This window comes from Hibiscus syriacus, unplaced genomic scaffold (genome assembly GCF_006381635.1).
Source record: "Hibiscus syriacus cultivar Baekdansim isolate YM2019G1 unplaced genomic scaffold, ASM638163v2 tig00112347_pilon, whole genome shotgun sequence".
Classification (NCBI taxonomy): Eukaryota; Viridiplantae; Streptophyta; class Magnoliopsida; order Malvales; family Malvaceae; genus Hibiscus; species Hibiscus syriacus.
In genome coordinates, this window is record NW_024063308.1 from 284465 (window position 1) to 310417 (window position 25953).

The following is a 25953-nucleotide window of genomic DNA, read 5'->3' on the forward strand; positions in this document are numbered from 1 at the left end:
TTATTTGCATTTTTAATATAGTATTTCTTATAAAATTAAACAAACCTACCTCATTGCGTAGAGTATAAACCTCATTCTACAACGATGAAACAATCTCACATAGAGCGGCTACCTCATCACGTAACGTAGATACATCACCACGTAAAGCACCATTGTCATCGCGTAAAACAGCTACCTCACCACATAAATATTGTACCTCATCACGCCATACACCATTATCATCACGTAAAGTACCGACCTCATCACGTAACTCCTCTAACTCATCCCGTGGAGGTAGAGAACGGGGAGATAAATATCGTGGCATATTTTCCAGTCGCGTATCATGAGGTGATGGTGGAGAAGAGGCTCGATGATGTGATGGAATATGTGATGGCTCTCGGTGTCTAGGTGTATAATCGGCTTGATCAGGTGATGGCTCTCGGTGTCGAGCTATAGAATCGGCTCGATCAGGTGATGGCTCTCGAAGTAGGGGGTGCTCATCATCCGTCCCATAAAAAATGCCTACTAGCTTGCCACCAATCAGTGGTAAGCTCAACCTTTGTGGGTGTCAGCCTCTGTAATGGATAGTTTGCCTCCTAACAATATAAAAGCCCAAACAAATTCAAATGTCTACTAGTAATAACTTGTTTATATATGGTAGTATTTGTGTTAACTTATATCATTCATCGTCGTATATGGTAGTAAATCTTCCCAATCCAATAGCCGGATCCTCCTCCAAGTAATAGCCCTAGGAATATCATTTGAATTTTTGATGGCATATGTACGCATGTTGGGAAAAGCCTCAAATATCCAAATCTACAAACAATATAATACACAAACATTAATTTTAGTAATTGTTAAATAATTAATTATAATTTTGGAAACATTATATAGAAATAACCATGATGGGCGGTCGATATGACTAGTGTATGGACCTACTTCATCGTGTCGTCCGAAACGTAGAACAGTGAGTAAGCAAAACTCCTCCCGCCCAAAACGAGTATACGCCGGTGGAAAATGAAACCATATCTCTTCATCACCATATTGTATCCCCTCGGGTAGATCGTTAGTCATGGTCTGAAGAAACAAATAAGTCAACATAGCATCTCCACCTGGATGTTGTACTTTCAGCCATGGCCCGAAACAAGTATTCTCAAACAAATTTCTTTGTACAAGTGTAAGTGTCGACGCAATTGTAATGGCTAGGCTTAATTTATTCCTTAAAGTCAATGCATCCGAAAAAAATTCCTAACAAAAACAATAAAAATACCAAGTTAGATATACCAAAAACTACAAATTATACACAATAAACAGACATGATATTAAACAGGGAAAATATAGCCAAATATGTTTCAAACTAGCTCTGTATTCACCCAAGTCATTATTCTATCATAGTTCACAAAATGCATCAGATGACATTCCAGAAGTAAGAACTTATATAAACATTTAAAAGGACAACATATAGGTTTAGTGCAGGTTCAAGGACAACATAAAGAGTAGTAGTTTATTCTTGAAACTTAAATTCGCAACACTGTGAAATTAGTATTTGTCTTTGTTTTTTGGTTGAAGTAATGCAATTCATTCAAGTTTCAATTTTCAGGAGAAGAGTAGTTTTTGAAACTTAAATTCGCAACATGAAAATGAAATTTTCAACACGAAAATAAAATTCACAACGCAAAAATGAAATTCGCAACGTGAAAACTGAAATCGCGTTGCGAATTTCATTTTCGCCTTGCGATTTTCGTGTTGCGACTTTAAGTTTTAAAAACTACTCTTCTTCTGTAAATTGAAACTTGAATGAATTGCATTACTTCAACCAAAAGACAAATACTAACTTCACAGGGTTAAAGACTAAACAGTTTAGCAGTATTGGCAGCAACCGAATGAATTTATTAAGCAATCTAAGTGAAATGGTTAATCTATATATTGAAATTACGAGTAAATTTATCATCAATTTAAATATGAAAAATCTAATAATAAAAAAAAATAAAAATAAAAATAATTAGAAAAACTAACTCTTGATGGTTGATTTTCTATTTGTGGTCGTGAATGGTTATGAGAGTGTGGCTCTGAGAGATGGATGTCGTCGGAGATGGGGACGGTTGTCGCCGTAGAGAGTGAAAGATGGAGATGGGACTAAGTTACGATTTAAGGTTTTAGGTTATGAGTTACGATTTACGGGATATATTGTTTACATTTGTGTTGCGAAATTAATATTCTTGTTTCGAATTTGAAAATAAAATCCACGTTGCGAAAATAAACGCGCTTTGCGAATTACAAATTCGCGTTGCGATTTCAGAAACTGAGTTGCGAATTTGGGAAATTCGCGTTGCGAATTTGGAAACTGTGTTGCGGAATTGGAGTTCGCGTTGCGAATTTGTTGGTTATTTTCGCAAATCCAAAAAAAAATGGTTAAAATCGTATATTATAAGGCATTTTCGGTCACTGAAGTTATTTTCTCTTATTTTAATCACTTGTAAAAAATTATGGATACTATCTTTTTAGAGCTTGATTGAGTGGAAATTACTAACTTGGTTTATTCATTCATAATCTTCAAGTATCAAATCTTATTTAAAGAATTCATTATTCCATCACACTAAATCAACCCGTTATTAATTTGTCTTTTCATATATAAACTAAAAGTTTTCTAGAAAGCATATTAATGGTTAGATTGATTTTATATGAAGCACCTAATAGCATAAAGATCCAAATAACATTTCTAACATGTTTTCCCATCATCTCAATCATGGTGAATCAATTTCCCCCCAATATTTATTCCTTTTCAACATGCACGTAATGTGTTTTCCATGCATTTTTAATTAAAAATAAGGGTAAAGTACAAAATAGTACCTTGACTATTGGGTGATATTTTATTGAGTCCCTCGATTATTAAAAGTTACAAAATAATCCCCGACTATAGGGTGTTGATTTGTTGAGTCTCTCGACTATTAAAAGTTACAAAATGGTCAACCGACTATCTAGTATGTTCCGAACCCGTCCTTTTTTGTTAAAAATTTGACAACAATATGAGTTGGATGTTAACCTGTTGACATATATATTATAGTTTTTTTAGATTCTGAGGTCAGATTTTATCATATCTCAATCAACATGCTAACATCCAGATCAGAATGCCATCAAATTTTTAACGAAAAATGACGAGTTTGGAATACACTAATTAGTTGAATGATCATTTTGTAACTTTTAATAGTCGACGGACTCAATAAAGCAACATCCCATAGCCGAAGAACTATTTTGTAACTTTTAATAGTTGAATGACTTAACAAAGCATCACCCTATAGTCAGGGGACTAATTGTGGACTTTACTCTAAAAATAACCATGATTAATATTAATCATTAAACTTCATATCACATCATTACTTAATGATAATCAACGTCATAATGTTTATTTAACATGTTTAATTATCATTTTATAATTTTAAAAAAATTAATAATAAAAAATTATTTAAACATAATTTAGTGTCTTTAAATATAGTTTACATATCTTTTTTGGATGTGATTCTCAATGGTACCAAGACAGTCGTGAAAATCTAAAATAAAATAAAATAGAAGTAGAGATTTTTAATTTCTTTACGAGACTACAAGTCGTTAGAAATCAAATCAGGGGGCAAAAGAATCCCTTGAGATCAAAATTTCTGGAAAAAAGATGGAGAAGAGAAGGGGGAAATGTGGGCGTTGATGTGTTTTCTTCTATTGGATTGGGGGTGTAACGTTTCCTCGCTTTCCGTGACCGTAATCGAAGTCGAATGCGTTTACGAATACGTGCTTTACGAAGGCGACACGATTTCGGGCAACTTTATCGTCGTCGACCACGATATTTTCTGGAGCTCTGATCATCCCGGCATTGATTTCATCGTAAGTATATTTTACCAGATATCTGATTTCGATGTCTTTTTTTATCTCGTGGAATTTGGATTGATTTGCTGTATGGGTATTCGACTCCTTTTAAGTAATGGATCCCTTTTCAATTGCTTTTATGTCTGGGTCTCGAATTCCAATAGTTGATGGTTGTTTTTCTGGGATATTTGCATAATTTAATTCAATTGGCTAATGTTGGGTTCTTTTATGAACTTTAAGAATTCATTTTTCGGTGTTTTCGGATGGTTTTGTATCTGTAAAACTGTGATCTACGACTTGTGGTGTTTGATTTTAATGGTTTGTAGGTAATGTAACGCGCTTTCAGTGTGCTCAACAGATTATATATTAAAATTACTTTAATTATATGAAACTTAAATTTTTTATAAAGACAACGACCCATCAACTTTCTTCAATTCATCCCTAAGCTCGTTGATTTGAATTGATATGATATTACATGTGGGGTATGTAGTTCTGTTGAATTATAGGCGCTTATGTTTCAGTGTTATTTCCGGAGTCTTTTTTTAATAAGTTGATTTGGGTATCTCTATAAGAAAGGTTAAAAATTAGTTTTATACTATTTTTTTAAAAAGTTTCATTTAAGATTTAATTGTCTAGAGTTATAATTAAAAAATTACTTTTGAAAACAAAAGCAAATTATTTGTTTAAACAATACGTTAGAAAATTTAATATATTAATTTAATTATATTTGAATTTATTAATATTCTTTTCGTCTCATTAAATTTATCCCGTTTAAATTTTAAATTATCTAATTCAAAATGTCCTATTAAAAAAGTCAACAAATAACAATACTTGTATTTTCTTTCTTATCCTTATATGTTTCATTTTTTATACATATCAAAATAAATCACTCAAATCTATCAATTATTTTTAATATATTAATATAGTTGAAAATTTAAATTACATAATAAGTAAAATATAATCTTATTATATAAATTTTAATTTAATAATTTTAAATCTAAATTTTAAGTGTTTTGTATTGTTTATGAAAAGTATTTTTAAATATATAAAATCATTATTTTAAACATTATTTTTGAAATATAAAAAAAAAATTGGTCATACAAATGAAGACAAATAGGTAATTTTATTCTAAAGTACCTTTGACAAAGGTTTGATAAAGGAAGAACTCTTGAAAAACAATGCAGAAGAGGGCTTTATTATAATCCTTCTTATATTTGACTTGATGCAGGTAACTTCTCCTGGGGGTAATATAATTCACACTATGAAGGGGACAAGTTTGAATTCAGTGCCCCACGAAGTGGAATGTACAAGTTTTGCTTTCACAACGCCAACTCGATGCCGGAGACCGTTGCTTTCCACATTATATCGGCCATATCCCCTCTGAGCATGATCTTGCAAAAGATGGTTTGTTATATTCTTGTTGGTATATTTTTATGTCTATATACATCTAATTTTCTTTCTAGGCAAAGCTGTAAATGGTGGCTGTTAGCCTGTTACTACTGGCGTTCAACTTTGACTCTAGCACTTAAGTTGATTTTGCAGATCATATTAGTATTTTTCCCTCACATTTAATCTTTTGTTTTTTTCTTCTTGATTCTCTTTGTTACAGAACATTTGAACCCTATTAATGTTAAAATTGCTAAGTTGAGAGAAGATTTGGAGTCTGTTACAGCTGAACAAAAGTACTTGAAAGCTCGTGATACTTTGCATCGTCATGGTAAGTTGCTTCCGTGTCCTACTTTTGCATGAGCTGAAACTTGATAATTAAGGAGTACTACGTTATTTCAATTTAAATTTTCTTGCTAGCACTAGTGTTATCAAAGCATACACTATTTTCTTTTAATAGTCTGGGTGACCAAGATAATATTTGTTTAAAATTTTTCTTAGTTTATTGACAACACAACACATCCTGCAGACGCAGCTACTCGGACTCGAATCCTTTAGAAGGAACAATATTCTAAGCGTACACTAGGTTTTCATGTTGATGGGTCTTTTTGTTCATTTCTCATTGCTCTCTCTTTCTGATGCAATGTTACCACTAACCTTGACCTTCACATGCGTGATATCGATATCTACAATATTATCAACGTTTGACTAAATAGTTATTTTGACCATATTATTTTTAGAGCTTTTTGTCCCCCATATTTAATTTTAGGCAAAAATATCCCTAACATTTGACAAATAGTCACTATGACTCTCAACGTTTCATTTTATGGCAAAAAACTCCTATTTTGGAGCATTGGTCGTTTGTTGACAAATGATTCCCATCTATAAAGGATCTTTTTGCCCTAAAATAAAACATTTGGAGCCAAAATATTACAAAAGAAAAAATACAGGTATTATTTAATCAAACGTTAGGATATTTTTTGATATTATACCTATAATTGACCTGTTTCTGGTTAGGGAACAGTTGAGTTGTAAAACTAATCTATAAAGGACTGGAAATCACAAGTTTTAATGAAATGCATCATCATGTCTAGTAACTAATGAATCACTACCCGATTCATGGTTTTCTCCTAATTGATTCATTAACATCGATATCGCATTTGCAGAATGATTATATAACATTTTCGTAAATTTCTGATAAACATTGTATACAATTACGGCAAACTTGTATTTACACGCACCAGGGTGATTGGTGCAGCAAATGAGAGCACAAGAAAGTGTGTAATAGGATACACAGTTGGAGAATACATTCTGCTAGTGGCTGCAAGTGTACTTCAAGTTTTCTATATCCGTCGTCTCTTCAGCAAATCTGTTGCATACAACCGAGTTTGAACAGGAACAATCCTGTACATGAATGAGTTCACAAATATCTTAATCATTTTTGGTGTTTTTTTGTTGTTATTCAAGTATTATATTTCCACACACTTCAGCTTTGGGAAGTGAATTTTTTTTAACTCACTTTTTTATATGCTTCAGCTTGCTATTTTACCTTCAATTTAGATGCCCAGTGTCTTATTTGCAGCATTGCGTAAATATTAGAAATTGTACCCAGAGGCGGATCCAGCTTATACATAGCTAGAATTCGAATTTCCTTTAATTAGTTATTGATTCTATTACTATTTATTCTAAAATTTTATTTATGTTCATTTATTTTATATTGTTAATATATATATATATATATATATATATATATATATATATATATATATATATATATATATATATTTATTTATCTTAAAAACTATTTCGAGATCCGTCACTTAGTATACCGGTTATTAGTCCTAAATTCGGAAAAGCTTGTGACCAAATTACATATGATAATTTTTTATCTGAGAAAAATTGCACACACAAAGCCAATTGAAATAAATAAAAAGAAATTGTTCAACTGGTTATTTATTTTGTATTTTTTTTATAAATAATTTGTCTAGTTCAAATTCAACCTAATTTTAATAGATTGAAATTAAAAATATATAAAATGATTCGAAGAAGGATTAATAGGAAAATTGGATTCCAAATGTCCCAGTCTCCTTTAACGAAAGCTTAATTGGACAAGATGCAAATAAGGCCAATATTCACAAATAAATAAAATTAAAAAACTTAACATTAATATTTAAGTTTAAGTTATTTAAACTATTTTCTTTTAAAAATACATCAATTTAGGGTATTATATTTAAGGGTGTAACTGAATAGAGTATTTAGTGAATTGATCATGAACTATTTGTATAACGTCCGTTTATGTTCGTTTATTAAACTAAATAAACGAGTATGAACAAATTTTTTATGTTCATTTAAAAATCTAACGAACACAAAATGAGGTGTGTTCGGTTTGTTTTATGTTCACGAACAAGCTCGTTTATCGACTTATTCATTTATGCTCATGAAAAAGCTTATTTATAGGTTTGTTTATTGACTCGTTCGTTTATGTTCATGAACAAACTATTGATAAGCTCATTTACGTTTTATTTTATTATGTTTTAAATAATTGTGAATTTATGGACTAAATTGAACACATGGTTAAATTTAAAGTTTAAATTATGAAACTTAAGTAGCTTAAACACTAATGACATAATTTTATCATTTTTCTCTTGCAAATGAAAATGTTCAACAACAAATGAAAATGTTCGCAAAAACTAAATAAAAATGTTCGCAAAAGCTAAATGAAAATATTCACTAACGTTAAACAAACATGTTCATGAGTGCCAAATGGACATGTTTGCGAACATGTTCATAAACTTTAAACGAATATTTTCTCGAATGCTAAACGAACGAACATGACCTTCAAAAATAAATATATGAACACGAATTTGAACATGATATTAAAAATTTAAATAAATATCGATCGAATATAAACATTTTTAAAAACAAACAAATAAACAAAAACGAACATAATTTTATTCGTTCAAACTCAATTTATTTACACCCCTAATTATATTACAAAGGGTATATCTACGTCCTCAATAAATTAAAAAATAAAATAATAATATTAGGTAAAAGACAAATAGGGCTACCTCTAAATTTGCTTAAACGAACGAATATGACCTTCAAAAATAAATATATGAACACGAATTTAAACATGATATTAAAAATTTAAATAAATATCGATCAAATATAAACACTTTTAAAAACAAAAAAATAAACAAAAACGAACATAATTTTATTGTTCAAACTCAATTTATTTAATCCTAATTATATTACAAAAGGTATATCTACGTCCTCAATAAATTAAAAAATAAAATAATAATATTAGGTAAAAGACAAAAAGGGCTACCCCTAATTATTTTTACACCCCTAAATTTGCTTATATTATGTATGTGTAAGATCTAAAAAGCTAATCCAATCTTCTCCTGCTACAGATATATATCACATCACCAATTTCCACTGCCCGACATATCTATGAGTCAAAGGAAACATCAAGAATCCCTTTTCTTGGTATTTGGTTCTGTTGAAGTTTTGGATCTTTTCAAAGGAAGAATTGCTAGCAGGTTTTCGACAAATAAGTTGCCAAGAGCCCAGATGCTCTTAATGCTCCTGATAACCCTCTGGCACTTTGTGCTCTCAAAAATGGCTTCTTAGCTAACCACTTTGCCACTCTTTATCCTGGTTCTGTCACCATCAGTCTTGGTTCTTCTGGCGTTATGGCTTATTCTCTCAAAAAACAAAACCCACTTCTCCCCAGGTAAAACTTTTCTCTGTTTATCATGCTGAAGATTTCATCAGTGTCTTTTTTCACTTTTCTGCTTGGTGGGTTTTGTCGAACTAATCCCGATCTTTTCTGGGTTTTGTTTTTTTGCTTTATTGTTTCATCGGGTGGCCAGAATTTGTAAAATGTTTGGGTTTTCTCTCTGCTTTTCTGTTTATTTTTGTTTCTTGTGATGGTGGTGTTTTTGTATGGCTCGTAGTCATAATATGATACAAAAGATTTTATGTGATATTGACGTGGAGAAATTCAAGCTGTTTTTATATATAGATGAATTGTTTTACCATGGGATATGGTACAGATGGAAATCTTGCAGGTTTTTCTTTTTAATTGTTTTCACAATGCAATGGCTTCACGGATTGATATATTTCTATGTTTCCAGACTGTTTGTGGTTGTGGATGACATTCTGCTTGTTTCAAGGCCACATTGAGAACATTGCTGTTCTTAAGCAACAGTATGGCTTGAACAAAACAGAGGGGATCATTGTAATCGAAGCTTACCGAACCCTCAGAGAAGTCCCTCCTGACCAGGTGGTAAGACATATCCAGGGGAAGTTTGCTTTCATTATCTATGATAGCTTTTCAAAAGCCACATTTGTAGCCTCTGTAAGTAAACCTGATTTTGTCAGCCAATACAATGGATATCTCTATATTTGATTTAAACGTTTTGTTCTTCTATGTGATTGAATTTTTTGCCCTTGTCTTGTGCAGGATGCTGATGGAAGTGTACCTTTCTTCTGAGGAACCGATGCTGAAGGCCACCTTGTTCTTGCGGATGATGTGGAGACTGTCAAGAAGGGCTGTGGGAAGTCTTTTGCTCCATTCCCGAAAGGTCGTAATTTTTTGTCACTCAGCAAGTCATTTTACAAGCTTTGGATCCCAATTTTTTTTCCTTATCGGTCAGGAAAGACAAGAAAATTTCAGGGTAGCAAACATTCTCTAGAATTTCTCTTAGATTCAAACCCATAGCTGATTATAGAATTATAATAGATATTTTCTGTTTCCTTCTTACGCAAGCCCATATCGTTGCTTTTCTATCAATCTCTAATTCTACCCTCCCCCTCCCCAATCTGATATTATGGTACCCGTATAGACTGAAATTCCGTTATGATACAATTCTGATAGATACCGGGGCTTTGCTGCACAAGTATGTAGAAATAAATGGTGGTGGAGGGGACCAGATTAATTTGCATAGAAATAAATACATTTCAATGGATAAATATGCGTGATATATTATATGTACATATTCACATTTGTTTCCTTCCTATATTGGTTTGTTTATCACAGTTACTGTGTTTCCATTAACTTTCAAACATGGTTGAAATTTGGGGTTAATCCATCTATTTCCTTATGTCCATGCATGTTTTAGTTTGTTCATTCTAAATAAGATCATTAGCAAAATTTAGGAGAACAATGACAACTTCATTGCTGATGATGTTTGGAAATTCTGCCATTTCTATTTCAGGGTGCTTCTTCTCTTCTTCTGGTGGGTTAAAGAGCTATGAACACCCCCTCAATGAGTTGAAGGCAATGCCTCGGGTGGACAGTTCCGGTCAAGTTTGCGGTGCAACTTTCAGTGTGGTTCCTATTTTCAAACCAAGACAGCAGTTTTATGCAGTTTGCTTACCACTAAAACTGGGCTTGACATGCTACATTACATGAACTAATATTTCTCATCATAAATGCTTCTAATCGGTGCATAGATCCTTTGCTCCATTTATGCATCGAGCAAGTCCAAAATGCATTTATCACAGGACGGATAATCAGTGACAATATTATAACGGCTTTTGAGATCCTTCACTCTCTTAAAAAGAGATGCACTAATCGGTACGTATCGTTTGTTCTCAAACTTGATATGAGCAAGGCATATGATTGCGTCGAGTGGAATTTTATCGAAAGTATCATGCGCAAAATGGATTTTTCTGAAGAATGGACTAAGGGTGATAGGATGTGTGTTTGCTTGTAACTTAGGGTCCGTTTGGTTCACTGAAAACGTTTTCCGGAAAATAAAATATGGAAAATGTTTTACAGAAATGTAAATCATTTTTCAGAAAACATTTTCCAGTGTTTGGATGGTACATTGTAAAATGTTTTACACTGTTTGGGTAATTTTCCTGAAAACTATTTTCAGAATATGTTTTTAATGAAGAAACTGTATATATTAGATAAATTTTATTATTTATTATTTTTAAAGGTTCATTTTTTATATATAATTATATTTTATAAAAATCTGTATATTAGATAATATTAATAATTGATTAAAAATATATTATAAAAGTTTATAAATCCTAAGAATGTTTAATTAATAGTACACCAAATTAAAACAACAATAATACATAACCAATTGAATTACGAACAGGTACTCTGTCCGAATAGGCAAATATCATTAATCTAAAGATTTTTCGAACCAGTGAAAAATCGATTGATTCATTAAAGACTAGTAAAAATCAATTGCCATGGAAGTAAAGGCTTCCTTTCATTAAACAACAATGATAGTAGCAAGATCACAACTTAGAAACAATAAGGGTATCTTTACATCAAACTTCTAATACAATTTGGTCAAAAGGGTTGTGGAAGTATGAGGAAATGAGTGATCAATCAGTACAACTATGGCTAATGCTAATATCCGGTAGAATATGAAATTCAACAAACCAGAGATTCCTGAGCGTGCTATAAAGTCACCCAGCTTTAGATGAATCAGTTGACTGTTGTTGCAAGTTCTTCCTGAGAAAATCAGACAATTTGGTGCTTGCAGCACGCCCTCGTTCTAGGCAGTAAAAATAATCATCCACTGGAAGAAGGATTCAAATAAAGAATATATTAGAATCAAATATTGCATCACAGATTATTTAAGCCCGACTAATACTTCAAGAGGCCAAAAATAAACATCATAGTTGTTACAACACCCAAATTCCATGCAAGAAAGACTTCAAAGGCAAGCAACTTCATTTCATTGAAGCTGGTATTATCAATTCACAAGTTCTTGGTCCAGAATGAAAGCCAATGAAAGTGATGCATTTCGTTTATCTGATAGTAGCCTTAAATCTCCAAAAACATGAAAATCTTTGCAATTATATGTGACTGCAGCCACAAAGTAAACTTAAAATAAAAAGTAAAGACCAATAGACAACAATGAATACCTGACATTATATCGTGAGTAACAGAGGTAATAATCCCATTTTGAATAAGTTCACCTTGCACACTTGGTGATCTTCAGGAAGGACTGAATGGACTGAGTTTGAGAAGACTAAATATGCAAATGCCTTCATTTTCTCTTATTATGAAAGACATCAATATCGGCAAATAGGATCTAAACAAAATTTACAAGAAACCAAGGTAACTCAATTCATTCCTATATAAAGCAGCTGTAACATCCCAAAAGTCGGGTCAATGACCAAAATAGAATTTTTGGTAATTTAGTGACCAATCTCATAAGAGATTGAAAGTTTAGGGATTTAAATGAAAAGTATTGATGTTGGATTTAAATAACAAAGTTTGAAGTAATAAGGGTATTATGGTCATTTTTTAGGAAAGATTTTTGTATTTCCCTTTATAAAGGGTAATAAGCATGTGGGAAGGAGATAATTTCTACAGAGCATTCTTCAGTCTCCTTCTTCTTCCTCCCGTATCTCCAAGCTCAAAGGTGAGTTTCTTTGCTTGTGGATTAATTATTGATTTTAAGGTTGGGTTATGATCATTAGAGGATAATTAAGCTTAAGGAAAACTTAATTTGTTCTAAAACAACAAGATGAAAGATATAAAAGAGATTAAAGAAAATGAGTTTTTAAGTGAATTTTTGAAATAGAAGGGGTTAATAGATTTTGAAGTTGAATTTGACTTGTCAAGGGTTAAATTAAGAGATGTGAAGTGATAGAATGAGTTTTAAAACATGTTGAAAATCTGGTATGATTCTTGAAGTTAATGAAGAGGAGAGGATATTAAGGTTAAAGACGAGATAAATGAATATAAATGAGTTTAAACATGTATATGTAAGTTAAGAATAAGAAAGAGGATGATATATGAAGTAATTAAGTTGAAAAGAGTGAATTTTCAGGTATAAATTGGAATTATGGGCTATGTGCATCGGTGCACATTCAATGTGCACCGATGCATCAAGAGTAAATCCCAGAAATTGTTCAAGGTGTATCGATGCACCTGAAGTGCATCGATGCACTCTTCTAAAATACGAACATCGAATGCCATTAGTGCATCGATGCACAAGTAGTGCATGAATGCACCCCCTTAAATGTAAACATCGAATAAGATTTATGCATCGATGCATACCTTCATTAAAAGATGAAAATGGCTCTTCTTTTAGCCCAAGAAATGATAGTTTAGAATATATTAAGTAATATATTGATTAGTATCAATGAGTTACTATGTAGATTCAGAGCCTAAACAAGTTCCGGAACTTGGCAAATAAGATCGATCAAGGAAAAGATAACAGATCGGTATTGACTAGTGAGACCATGTGAGTACATGATATTAAGTGTACATGATGTTTATAAAATTAAGACTTGCGATGAGTCTAATTCCGATAATAGATGACATGAGTACAATAATATAAGTATAGTATAATGATGTTTAAGAGTACATGAGTATGATCCTGTAATAATATGGTGCTAGAAGTATATGAGTAAATGCATAGGTTTAATTGTTGAATGTATCTTTATATGTGAACTTTGTGAATGCATGTATGTGTGATAATAGGTTATATGATCATAAGAGATAAGATATATGATAAAATCAATGTGAAAGTGATATGACTCATATGTGTTTCTATGAGAACGTTACACGATATGCTATGTATGTTATATGAGCTATGTGAAAAAAAGAATACAAGTACAAGTGGAAAGTTATGTGATACATGAATGTGAATTTCATGAAAAAATGCTACGTGAAAGTAAACTACGTGACTCTGTGTCTATATGATATGAATATGTGAATGTGTAATGAGGTAAAAGATAATGCCCATGTCATGTGTTATGAGAGCTATAGGTATAGTTGGCATGCCAAGAGTCGAGGGTCTACGCGGTCCTTTGAGACATAGTGGTCCTTCGGGACATATGTGTTATAAGTGGTCCTTCGGGACATCTACGTGGTCATTCGGGACAAATTCTACGCGCCCCTAGGGGGAATTATACGAGCTGTGATGACAGCATAGTGCACAACCTCTATGTACTCATATACCTTAAGTTCTCAATAGTGTGCATGGGCTAACCAAAAAGATAACGATAAAATGTGAGTTGCAATGAGAAATGTGTTACATGTTATATATGATGATATATGTGAATGTGTGTATATGTTACAGGAAAGAATGTGCGTTATGGGTTATGGCATTTGTTATGGGATGTACATGAATATATGTTAAGGTATATATATGAATGAATATCAATGACTCATATGATGATGTAAGAACATGTTATAAGATATAGAATATGAAAATAAGAGATCATATGAACAAGAGATAAGAGATAGAAAGGATAATCATATAAGAGTATGAGAAAATATAAATGGTGACATGCATGTGTGTATGTAATTGTTACATGAAAAAATATGTATACCAGTATGACGTTGTATTACATGATATGTACATGCATTTGATAATTTACATATGTATTTATATGTCTCACAAAGTCTATGACTTAGCGTGTGAGTGTTTCACACATAGGTTCAGGAAAGCAGGAAGAGAAGCTAAGAGGAGCAAGACATGTTAATTTCTCTTTACCGAAGGTCAGATCAGAACCTAAATGAATAACATGTATTTTGTTATATATAGAATTTAGTTGGCATGTAATTAAAATATTTGTATTAGATATGCTCTGATCAGTTTTGTAAAAGCATATGTTTTATATCATCGAAAATAAATGGTTTTATTAGAAATATCAAACTGAATCTTGGATATTTTGTAAAAGTAAATGTTTGAGTAGTCAATGTGACACCTCAGACTCGTATCCAGGTCGGGTACGGGTTGGGGTGTTACAGCAGCACTGAGTTGTAAACAACTGCAGTCAAAGTATAGTTTTCCACAAATAACTAACAAATATGGAAGCCTAATCTTTGGAAAACTATAAACACTGGAAGCCTAATCTTTGGAAAACCGAAACTCATGGCACAAATAAATGAAATTGTAAAACAATCCTAAGGGAAATGCATAAAAGATACAACACCATCATCGTTGGCAACCTGCAATACAAAACATAAAAACTTGATCTATGAACAACTCGGCCATAAACAAGATATACTTTTCCACAAATAGCTAACAAATAACTGACCTGTATTATAACTGATGTTGTAGTATTTGGATTAACAGTCAAAATACAAATACTCTGCATGGTTCTCTTCAATATCATTTCATATTCCTTTTCTAGTTTCCCTAAACACCAATGTACATATTTTAGAAATTTCCCAGTTTACCAAACTTCAAACGCAAGAATAATTAAAAGGGGTGTTAAGAAATCACCTATTTGTTCGGTTTTAGGCTTCCAAATAACTTCAATGCAAGCTTTCTCGGGGTTTTCATTCTTTTCTGGTTCCAGCTTTCGGCCCATAAATAACAGCTTTCCCGTCGGTGAAATTGAAAATGGAAAATTAGGGAAAGATAAAACAAGAAAAGAAGGTCAAGGAAGTTGAAAATGGAGAAGAAGAAATGAGACATACCTGAGGAGACGACCACCCGTCTCACCGGTGAGAAGGATTCCAAACAGTCGATCGATTTTCCCGTGTGGAGCAAGGGAAGGGAGAAAGAAATTACCGTGTTCTCTGTGTGGAACAAGGGACACGAGAAATTTGGAAAACGACTTACCTTTTTCCAAACGGTAAGTCGAAATACCGTGTTTTACTCTCAGTTTTCCATTGACCGGATTTCATTTTCCGTTGACCTGGGTGTTTTACACGAACTAAACACCTGAAAACGGGGAAAACATTTTCCGTAAATTATTTTCCCCGTTCCAAATAGACCCTTAGTCTTCTTCGCATGTGAAAGTTTAATTTTTGGGGAAGCATCAACCACATGAGAGCAGAACTTAAAAGGAATTCTGGAATCAAATGTCATAGATTCTAACAAGACAAATGTTTGTAATATATTGGGTAGGGGTGAAGAAAACTCAACTCTATTAAAAATCGATCTTTTCAACTCGACTCAAATTAATTTCAAGTCGTAATTTCATAAATTCGAATTGACTTAAAAAAATTCAAATTCGAGTCGAATTATAAAATAGAACTCGAATAACTTAATTTTTTTAGTAAATAATGGAATGATCTTTAACTTTAAGTCGAGTCTCTTGACTATGTATGACCTATATATATCACATATGAAAAAATACGAAGAAATGTATATATATTTTATATAGTTATAGAAAGTTGTTTAAATTAGAATCAAATAGTACCATAATATTATAAAAATTTACAATTAAATTTAAATAAAAACTCGAACAACTCGATTCGAAAAAATTTCAAATCAAATTTGAGTTATAAAATATGACTCCTCAACTCGAATAACTCAAAATTTTTTGACTCGACTCGATCGAATGATCACCCTAATATTAAGTGTTTTTGACATGGATAACCCAAAGACTTACCCTGGCCTTCCATGTATGATAGGGCATAACAAGAAAAGGGCTTTCCTAAGCTTAGAAGATAAATTTCTAAGACGAATCAACGATTGGAGTACTCCCTTCTTTTCCCTTGAAGGTAAAGAAATATTCATTAAATCGGTTCTCCAAGTTATTCCTATATATGTCATGTCATGATTTCTCCTCAATTTTTGTAGAGATACCATCTGGTTCTTTCGAAATAAATATGTTCACGAGCATGAAGGATAGGACATTGAAAATGTAGTTACCTTTATCCAAAATCATCATACCGAGTCCAAAACTCTCCTCACTGAGACGTCGGACATCCACACTTTCATGCTCTGGTCCAATGTTGGTGCAAGTTTTGTCTGCAACGAAAAGAAATCATAGTGGTGCATCATCGTGAGAGATGATAAAGGCAATATTCATGGCACTGGACAACGGATAAATTACAACATTACCTCAGTTTTCTTTGAGGAGGCACTAGCAATCATACATGGCCTGCAATTTACGACGGACCTCGTCTTAACCTCGATTGTGTTGGAAAGCGATTTCAAGACGGCTATTTCGAAGAATAGAAACAGACTCCTCAAGCATTGGTCATCTCACCAGCGATGCATTTAAAGACTCTGCCAAGGAACTTTATCCATTGCTCCTCTAGCTTCAACGGAAGAAATGGAGACTTGGCAACGCATGCAATGGCCTCAAAACCTAAGCATAGTAAAGAACCACATTTTCTCTCCAGTCTAGAACCTCTCTTCAAATCTCTCCTTGGTTGCCTTGCAAGCAACCACTTTCTTGTCCTTGGTCCGAAGAGCATCGACGGAAACCATGTCAAGGGTGTAGCACGCGGGCATCAGATGATGGTAAGTGACGAGCTTGATGAAGCACTTCATGCGTGACTTCTTGGATTAACATTTTGTCGAACAGTCATAACGCCGTTACAAAGTTAACGATTAAGTGACTAAAAAGTTCAATGTATAAAGTTCAGTTATTAAATTAGAAGATTTTAAATTTTAGTGATAAAAACAAGAGGAAAAAGAAAGTCGAGTGATCATTTACGTCGTTTACCCTGAAACTTTTATCATAAAGGTAAAAACGAAAAAGAAAAAATTGAAGTATAGAAGTAGTACGTTCGTCTACTTTCTAGGGTTTCTATTTCATTTCTGCTAAAAAAGCCAGGGGAGCGGTTCCTTCCGATATTTTCCCTCTCCGCTCCCTTTCTCGCCAATTTTCCCACGCTTTTCCCTCCTTCCAAACAGATCTCTTATTCAAACCCCTATCCCCAACCCTATCTCCCCTCCTGAGTCCCTCTTTTCTTCTCCTCATTTTCCATTTCCCGTCCCCAAAATTACAAATTTGTCCACAAATCCAATGCAGCTCCATGATTCCACCGACATCATTGAGACCCTCCCGGAGATTCCCGACCAAAACTCCAACCAAAAAAATGACGAAAACAATGACGGAAATGACTCTAATAGCACAGCCGAAACCACTGCCGTCGAAGGCAAAAATGCTCACGACAACACCACCAACAACGACCGCAGTAATAGTTGTACGGAAGAAGTAACTGTTCTCGATGTTTCCGAAAGAAGTGTGGAATTTTCCATATTGGGGGATTCGAAGGAGTCCGTGGACGGGCTTTATTTGTACAAGAACGTGTTCAATTTGATTCCGAAATCGGTTGGGGCATTCAGTAGGTTAAGAAATTTGAAGTTTTTTGGGAACGAAATTAATTTGTTTCCTGCCGAAATGGGGGGTTTGGTGGGATTAGAGTGTTTACAGGTGAAGGTATCGTCGCCGGGGATCAATGGAATGTCTTTAACCAAGTTGAAAGGGTTGAAAGACCTGGAACTTAGTAGGGTTCCACCTCGATCTTCTGTATTGACTCTCTTGAGTGAGATTTCTGGGCTTAAGTGCTTGACCAAGCTTTCCGTTTGTTATTTTTCTATTAGGTATGTGTTTTATCAACTCTTTGGCTATTTTATTTTTAATTTATATTAATGTTTTGGGTTATCTTTTCAGCACATGTGATTTTATTCTTATGCAATGTTATGGTAGTGAAGGATTTTTTTTGGTTTGTTTGTTCTACTAGTTGATTTTTTCCAATTTTAAAGTGTGAATCTGATTAAAAGAATCTTGTGCTTTTAATGCTACAAAACCTCAAAGTTATATATGAAATAATGGAGATTTAAGTAGTGGAAAGTTTTATCTAAGATTATGCTAATAGTAGTACTTATTACTACTATTTGGATAATGTATTTGGATGAACTGTAAAGAAAGCAAGAAACAATATTTTTTGGGTCCAGTCCATTATGCTGATGGGGTAGATATGTGCGTGTGCAAGGCATGGGATAAATGTATGACCTTTTGTGTTTGTTTTCTTGCAGATACCTTCCTCCAGAAATTGGATGCTTAAAGAATTTGGAATATCTGGATCTGTCCTTCAATAAAATAAAGCGTTTGCCAATTGAAATAAGTTATTTGAATGACTTGATTTCGTTGAAGGTTGCAAATAATAAATTGGTGGAATTACCTTCGGGCTTGTCTTCATTGCAAAGATTGAAGAACTTGGAGTTGTCAAATAATAGGTTGACTTCACTGGGTTCTCTTGATCTTAGTATAATGCATAATCTTCAGACTTTGAATCTTCAGGTGCTTATCATAAACAAAGACTTAGATGGATCCCTATCCCGGAATCTCTTGTAATGGATTCAAATTAGCAATTTTACTTGATATTTTCATCACCTGTTATTTGCTTGTCCTGATCAGTTTTGGTAGTCCTAACTTGAAGTACTGCCCATATGATTCTGTAGGATGCAGATAATTTCATTTCAACTAAAATTTTATTTCCAGGTGTACTTGCATGATATTTCTACCTTAGCAGCAAAATGCATTGGTGCTAAACTGATATAGACATTACTGCTTCGTATTTGATTATATATTAATTGGTTTGTATCTTTTATGCCACATCATATTTATTTTTTGTGCTTGGTTTTCGTTGCACTTAAAGTTAGTTGTCATTAGTATTTTTCCTGTTATCCTAAGTCCTAAAGATGTGCCATTTTATATGCTAGATTCCAACTTGTGCTATTTTACTTTGTATCTGTGTTGCACAAAGTATGCAATAAGTATCGATTCCTGTTTCGTTTTTGGATTTGTTGAAGCAGATATCTTTTATGGTAATCGGTAGTTTTTGAAGCTAATCTCGTTCCCCTTTTTCATGCATATACACCATTTTCCAGTACAATAAAATTGCAAGTTGCTTTCAAATACCTTCTTGGGTATGCTGCAATATGGAAGGAAATGGCTTAGGCTCATCTAGTGTTGAGCTCACCAGTTCTTCAGTTGAAATGGATGTTTATGAAGCTTCTGCTCAGGATACTGATGGAAGTGTTTCTTACAACGGTAAGTTCATGATACATGACATTTCTCTATTGCTTCTGTCATGATATTATTTCCCATTCTCGTGCATTTTTTACCTAATAGTGAAGTTAAATTATTCTATTCAATTTTGAAGTAGGCTCTCATAAGATCTCTTCAGGCATCTTAACCGTGCCACTGGGAAATAGTAGATGTTTTGCATCTCGGAGATCAAGTAAACGATGGAAGAGGAGACATTATCTGCAACAAAGAGCTCGGCAAGAACGCCTAAATAACAGCAGGAAGTGGAAAGGTGAAGGACATGCTGAGGTGATTACATTGAAGGCAGATGGAGAAGCTCCCGGTGATAATGATGTACTGGCCTCTGACACTGGTGTGGAAGCTGGATCTGAACTTATAGGCAAAGATGATGATAAGCCATTACCTCTCTCAGAAGTCAAAAATGACAAAATAAGTAGTGTTAGACATGAGGTTGATACACTTACTTATAAAAAGGGAATCAATGTAAAAAATAGTACCTCAGTTGGTCATGAGTTGAGGAGTGAAGATGAATCTTCTCAGCTTGATGCATCTTTGGCCCTGCTAAGAGGAGGAGGAGGAGCTATTGAACCAGATGAAGGTTCATCCTCAGAAATATCCAAGTCTAATTTTAAGTCAAAAAGGCATTCTGAGAGGGATCTTAATAATCCAAAACCATGCAAGTCTCGGAAACCAACAGATTATTGCTCCAATATATCACAAAAGTATAGTACCACTTCGTTTTGTGGAACTGAAGACTACCTGACAGATGGGTTTTATGATGCTGGGCGCGATCGTCCCTTCATGCCCTTGACTAGCTATGAGCAGATCTTTAATCTCGATTCACGTGAAGTAATTCTTGTGGACAGGTAATTTTACATTTGTGGTAGGACTTAAGTTGCTTTGTAAATCAAGAGTACTAGATTCTGCTTTAGGGATTTGCAAATTATATTTCTGATCTTCTAGTTGAGTAATGATTATATCTTTTCTTTAGGGAAAGAGATGAAGAGTTAGATGCAATTGCTCTCTCTGCTCAAGCTATGGTATTTCATTTGAAGCACTTGAATGGTTTATCTAAAGATAAGGAACGGGTTGCTGTTGATAACTTTCAGATAGCGTCATTGCTTGCTCTTTTTGTATCGGATCATTTTGGAGGGAGTGATAGAAGTGGTATTGTAGAGAGGACTCGGAAAGCAGTATCTGGTTCTAACTATAAGAAGCCTTTCATTTGCACCTGCTCAACCGGAAATAATGACAGCTCTAGTGCGTCTAACAAAACCTTGGATACCATAGAAGATATTGTTTTATCCGAGCTCTGTGAGAGATCTTTACATTCAATAAAGTCAAGGCGTAATTCCATTGTTGTTCCTATTGGTACTCTTCAATTTGGTGTGTGTAGGCATAGAGCACTGCTAATGAAGGTGATTTTTTCCCTGTTCTCTTTTCATTTTTTTTGATATTATCAATTTATTTCATTGACATCTTTTTATTAAGACCTGGTATAATTTCAATTGCTGCAGTATTTATGTGATCGAATGGAACCGCCGGTTCCTTGTGAGCTGATCAGGGGCTACTTGGATTTTATGCCCCATGCCTGGAATGTCATTCCTCTTAAGAGGGGTGATTCATGGGTTCGCATGGTGGTTGATGCTTGTCACCCGCATGACATACGTGAAGAGATGGATCCTGAATACTTTTGCAGGTGAATTTCTTGATGCAAATGTTTTAATATGTCTATTTAAAAATTGTTTTTGGAGATTCTCTTCTGCTTCTAGCATAATCAATTAGTTTGGGTCAAAGATTGCTCTCATTGTACCATTGCAGATATGGAATTTGGAAAGAGAGCTTGTAATGTGTTAAACATTTTATAATTATTAGCAATTTAACGTTTCTTTTGAACTATTTGTTCCTTTTGTCTTGTAGAGATAAATGGATCTGTGTGTTTTAGATTAGATGTGATGTTGTGAAAAAGAGTTTTTATGTTTTCATTGTTCTAATAGCTATCTGCTTTCTGTTATAGATACATTCCCCTTAGTCGAACAAAAGCATCTCTTGCATCTGAAAGCCTTCCTGTGTTGAGTTCTTTCCCTTCTATGACCACAAGTGATGAAATTGAAAGAGTGGCTTCCAGTTCTATCATTCGATGCAAATTTGGATCAATGGATGCTGCAGCAAAGGTTTGTTATCATCTTCAGGTTTAGATTGTAATGCCGGCAATAGGGATTGATGAATTTTAGATTGTTTATTGGGTTTTTAGATATGTGAGTTAAGTGATATTTTGTGATGCAGATTTTGTAGTCATGATATCCTCATGCTTTTTCAATTAACCGATATTTCCTTTATAGCAATTAATTTTTATTTAATATGGATTTGCAGGTGCGTACTCTAGAAACAAATGGTGCTTCATTCGATGAGGTTAAAAAATTTGAGTATAGTTGCCTGGGGGAAGTAAGAATACTGGGTTCTTTAAAACACACATGCATAGTGGAAATGTACGGGCATCAGATATCTTCAAAGTGGATTTCTGTAGGGGATGGAGAACCAGAACGTCGAATCCTGCAGTCTGCTGTTTTGATGGAGTACATAAAAGGAGGATCTTTGAAGGTGCTTATATTTTAATAAAGCTTCCTCATGGTTACATGATTTGTTCTTTATGCTACCTTATCGTTACTTGATTTGCATTTAAACCTATTTATCCTGTTGCTTATGAGCAGGCTCATATTGAGAAACTAGCTAAAGCTGGTGAGAAACATGTCCCTGTGGATTTTGCATTGTGTATTGCATGTGATGTTGCTTCTGCACTGGCAGAGTTGCACTCGAAGCATATTATTCATCGTGATATAAAAAGTGAAAACATTCTGATTGATTTGTCTGGGAAGAGAGTTGATGGGAGCCCGATCGTGAAGCTCTGTGATTTTGATAATGCAGTACCTCTTAGGTCTTTCCTGCATACATGTTGCATTGCTCATTTAGGGATACCTCCTCCAGATATTTGTGTTGGAACACCTCGATGGATGGCTCCTGAGGTTTTACATGCAATGAATAAGCGTAATCCTTATGGACTGGTATGTTTTTTCTCTTCCATTTCATCAGTTATTTTTGGATTGATGATATAATTCCTTGATTTGGTGAAAAAATGATTCGAGTAACATGAACATTGTTAAAGATGAACATTGTCAGGGATATAGCTGATAGGCTTAAAGAATTGGAGGGTGTTATTAGATGGGTTGCCAGGACAGCTAATATAGAGGCAGATGGGCTGGCTATGTCTGGTATAGGCTAATTTCAGTGTGGTTCTTAGGGGTTTTTTATTTTGGGTTTTCGGGTTGTTTTTAAGGGTTTTATCTTGATGTTTTAAATCTTATGTATCTTTTTTATTAATGAAGTATAAGGCACTCTTTTCCTCCTTCCTCTGATTAAGGAAATCATTTTGAGTTCCTTAATCATGAAGGGGGTTTTTAATGAGGCCTTCAATTATAAAAAAAAAAGATGATTTACTATATATGTCAATGTTTAATATGTGTTGAGTAGAGACAGGAGAGGAAGGAGAGAGGTTAAGTGTGTAGGATGTTTAGGAGTAGCATTTAGTATCCGCTTGAATTGATCATGTTGCTTGGTTCTGTATTTTACAGACTGTTTTGCTTATGTGGATGTGAAGTATGTATCTAACTGGTTGCAGGAAGTGGATATTTGGTCATTTGGATGCCTGCTTTATGAATTGTTGACTCTCCAACTTCCTTATTCTGGGGTATCAGAGCTGCACATTCATGACCTTATTCAGGTATCAGCAATCAATAATTCTGAAGTGATCACGTCTTCTTTCGAAGACCTTTGGTCTAAGCAGGTTGTTTCTTCTGATCTATATTTGCAGATGGGCAAACGTCCAAGACTACCTGAGGAGCTGGAGGCATTGGAATCATTGACCGAAACTGCAATGACCCAATCTGGGACAGAGGCCGAAACTGAGACAATCAGATTTCTTGTTGATATCTTCCGCCAATGTACAGAGGAAAATCCCGTTGACCGCCCAACAGCAGAAGACATTCATGATATGTTGCTCAAACACAGAAATGATTTGAGGATTCGAGTTAATAATATTTAGGTTGGTGAATTTTAATAATTATTACCTCTAAATTGTTTGCATGAATATGTCATTTCATTACCTGTTTCGTTGGGAATCAGATGTTAATTACCACCCTCACAAGTAGTTGTAGTTACTAGGTTTTAGTGGCCTGACTGACATAGTTTTGTTGTGTAGTAGCTAGCTATTAAGCAGCAAGGCATTAGGGACATCCATCCAGCGGTGTTATGTGTAATGTTATTGTAATTTTTTGTTTTATAGGAAGTTAATTTTGGCCATAGCTAGTTATCAAATAAATGTGTTGGACAATGTACAAGTACTCCTTGAGTTGTATTTTGTATTTTTTAAAATGAAGGCCTTTGTGAATGTGATATGCATGCAAGTGTGATTATAGTGTATCAATTAATACATTGTAGAGGAACCAACTTTAGCAACTTCCAATAATCTGGAGATAACATAAAGCTACTCATGGAATCCATTTATCACATTTTCATGACCTTGTGTAGAAGCAACTGATTACTGCTTAAAAATCAAAGTGTTTTAAAAATTCAGCTTAGAGAGAACAAGATTTGATAATTTGGTTGTGGATTTGTACCTTCACTAGTGGTTTAGTTTTGTTGGATGAAAGTGTTTTTTTCTTCCAGTTTTCTTTTTCCAATTGCATTACATAATATAATCTCAAATTTGGAAAGGTATTTTGATGTTGAAATTGAGAGAATATAATAGTTTCCTGAATTAGAATTTGTAGAACTTTTTTATAGTCTTTAAATAAATTATTAAATTCAATTTTGTAAACTGGAGTTTTGTTAACGGGAGAAACGGCCGGTTTTAATTCTGAAGGAGGGGACAAGCAACGATGATGGAATAAAGTAAGAGATTAAGTGCTTCAAGAGTGAACCAGTAGGTAGGTGTGATTAATCAATTAATTTGGTAATTAACTGAGCCGAATTTCTATTAATTGGATTAATTGAATTTATTTTCTTTAATTATAAATTGAATACATTTTTGTTGTTGAAAATATTAATTGAATTGAACAAAATTTGGTTAATTCAATATATATATATATATATATATATATATATAGGATTAGGATCCACTTACACCTAGTGTAAAACTTTTAGTTTTACATCTTTTTAGGATCATTGGATGAAAGGAAATCAAAGACTGATATTAACCCCTTTTTTTCCAGTGAATATCTTCACATTTCTATTGTTAATCTCAGTCTTTGATTTTCCCTCATCCAACGATCTTTAAAAAAGAGTAAAACTAAAATGTTTTACACTGTAATTAGATCCTACCTCGTGTCTATATATTTGTATATATATATATATATATATATGCATTGAATATGAAGAGATATAGCTAACAAATCCTATAGAACTCTGGCATCATTATGTGGAGCGGGTAGATACTGGATCCTGTTTATCTCCTCTGATAACAGAATTGGTTTTAGTTCCTCTAGCGGTTGGTTGAAAAAATGAATATTGAAAGGGAGCCTATGCAATCTTGGTTAATCCGTCCGCAAGCTTTGTTTCCTTTCTTCGGCACAAAGTAGAAAATTAATCTCCATTCTCGACCAATTAGATTAACAATGTGTGGCGAGCGATTTTCCATATCCTCGCCCCGATTGAGTAGATTAAACTTCTTTCAAGTTATGATTCCATGCCGTTTATAGGCTTCATACAATCCCCACAACTCGACTTCAAGAATCGAACAGTACCCAATCGCCTTTATGAATCCCTTGATCCTCCACATACAGCTAGTCCAGGGGATACAACGATTAACCCCGATCAGTTTATTTTCTTGCCATGCAGTACGCGTTACTATTGCATGGCTTGCTTTTGATCGAAGACGGTGGCCTTCCTGTACCACGCTTCCAGTCTCTTTAAAATCTGGATCAAAACTTTGTATATTTCGTC

At 33.7% G+C, this 25953-nt stretch overlaps 1 protein-coding gene, 1 long non-coding RNA gene and 1 pseudogene across 3 annotated transcripts; 2 read left to right on the forward strand and 1 right to left on the reverse strand.

Annotated features, from left to right (window-relative positions):
* Window positions 1-335: 335 nt before the first annotated feature.
* LOC120178364 lies at window positions 336-15506 on the reverse strand. The gene is made up of 4 exons (XR_005521506.1): window positions 15441-15506; window positions 15253-15353; window positions 15146-15163; window positions 336-345 (listed from the first exon to the last, which is right to left on the reverse strand). It is a non-coding gene; the product is annotated as an uncharacterized LOC120178364 (long non-coding RNA).
* Window positions 3535-22221, forward strand: LOC120178363 (annotated as a pseudogene).
* LOC120178362 lies at window positions 17685-24405 on the forward strand. Of its 2 annotated transcripts, none has more exons than XM_039184222.1 (11): window positions 17685-18506; window positions 18942-19206; window positions 19797-19959; window positions 20072-20822; window positions 20948-21374; window positions 21474-21655; window positions 21974-22130; window positions 22330-22557; window positions 22668-23018; window positions 23633-23734; window positions 23825-24405. In XM_039184222.1, the coding sequence occupies exons 1-11, from the start codon at window positions 17926-17928 to the stop codon at window positions 24053-24055; spliced, it is 3438 nt and encodes a 1145-aa protein (XP_039040153.1). In that variant the 5' UTR covers window positions 17685-17925; the 3' UTR covers window positions 24056-24405. The 2 variants fall into 2 exon arrangements, with proteins under 2 accessions (XP_039040153.1, XP_039040154.1); XM_039184223.1 differs by having other exon boundaries at window positions 20075-20822.
* Window positions 24406-25953: the final 1548 nt, after the last annotated feature.

What these genes read in the sequence shown, in the direction of transcription:
- LOC120178362 (XM_039184222.1), top strand. Translation starts at nt 17,926, where the DNA reads ATGCAGCTCCATGATTCCACCGACATCATTGAGACCCTCCCGGAGATT. An exon ending in GAAGTAATTCTTGTGGACAG is followed by an intron (nt 20,823 to 20,947) that starts GTAATTTTACAT and finishes TCTTTTCTTTAG; the next exon opens with GGAAAGAGATGAAGAGTTAG. An exon ending in TAAAAGGAGGATCTTTGAAG is followed by an intron (nt 22,558 to 22,667) that starts GTGCTTATATTT and finishes GCTTATGAGCAG; the next exon opens with GCTCATATTGAGAAACTAGC.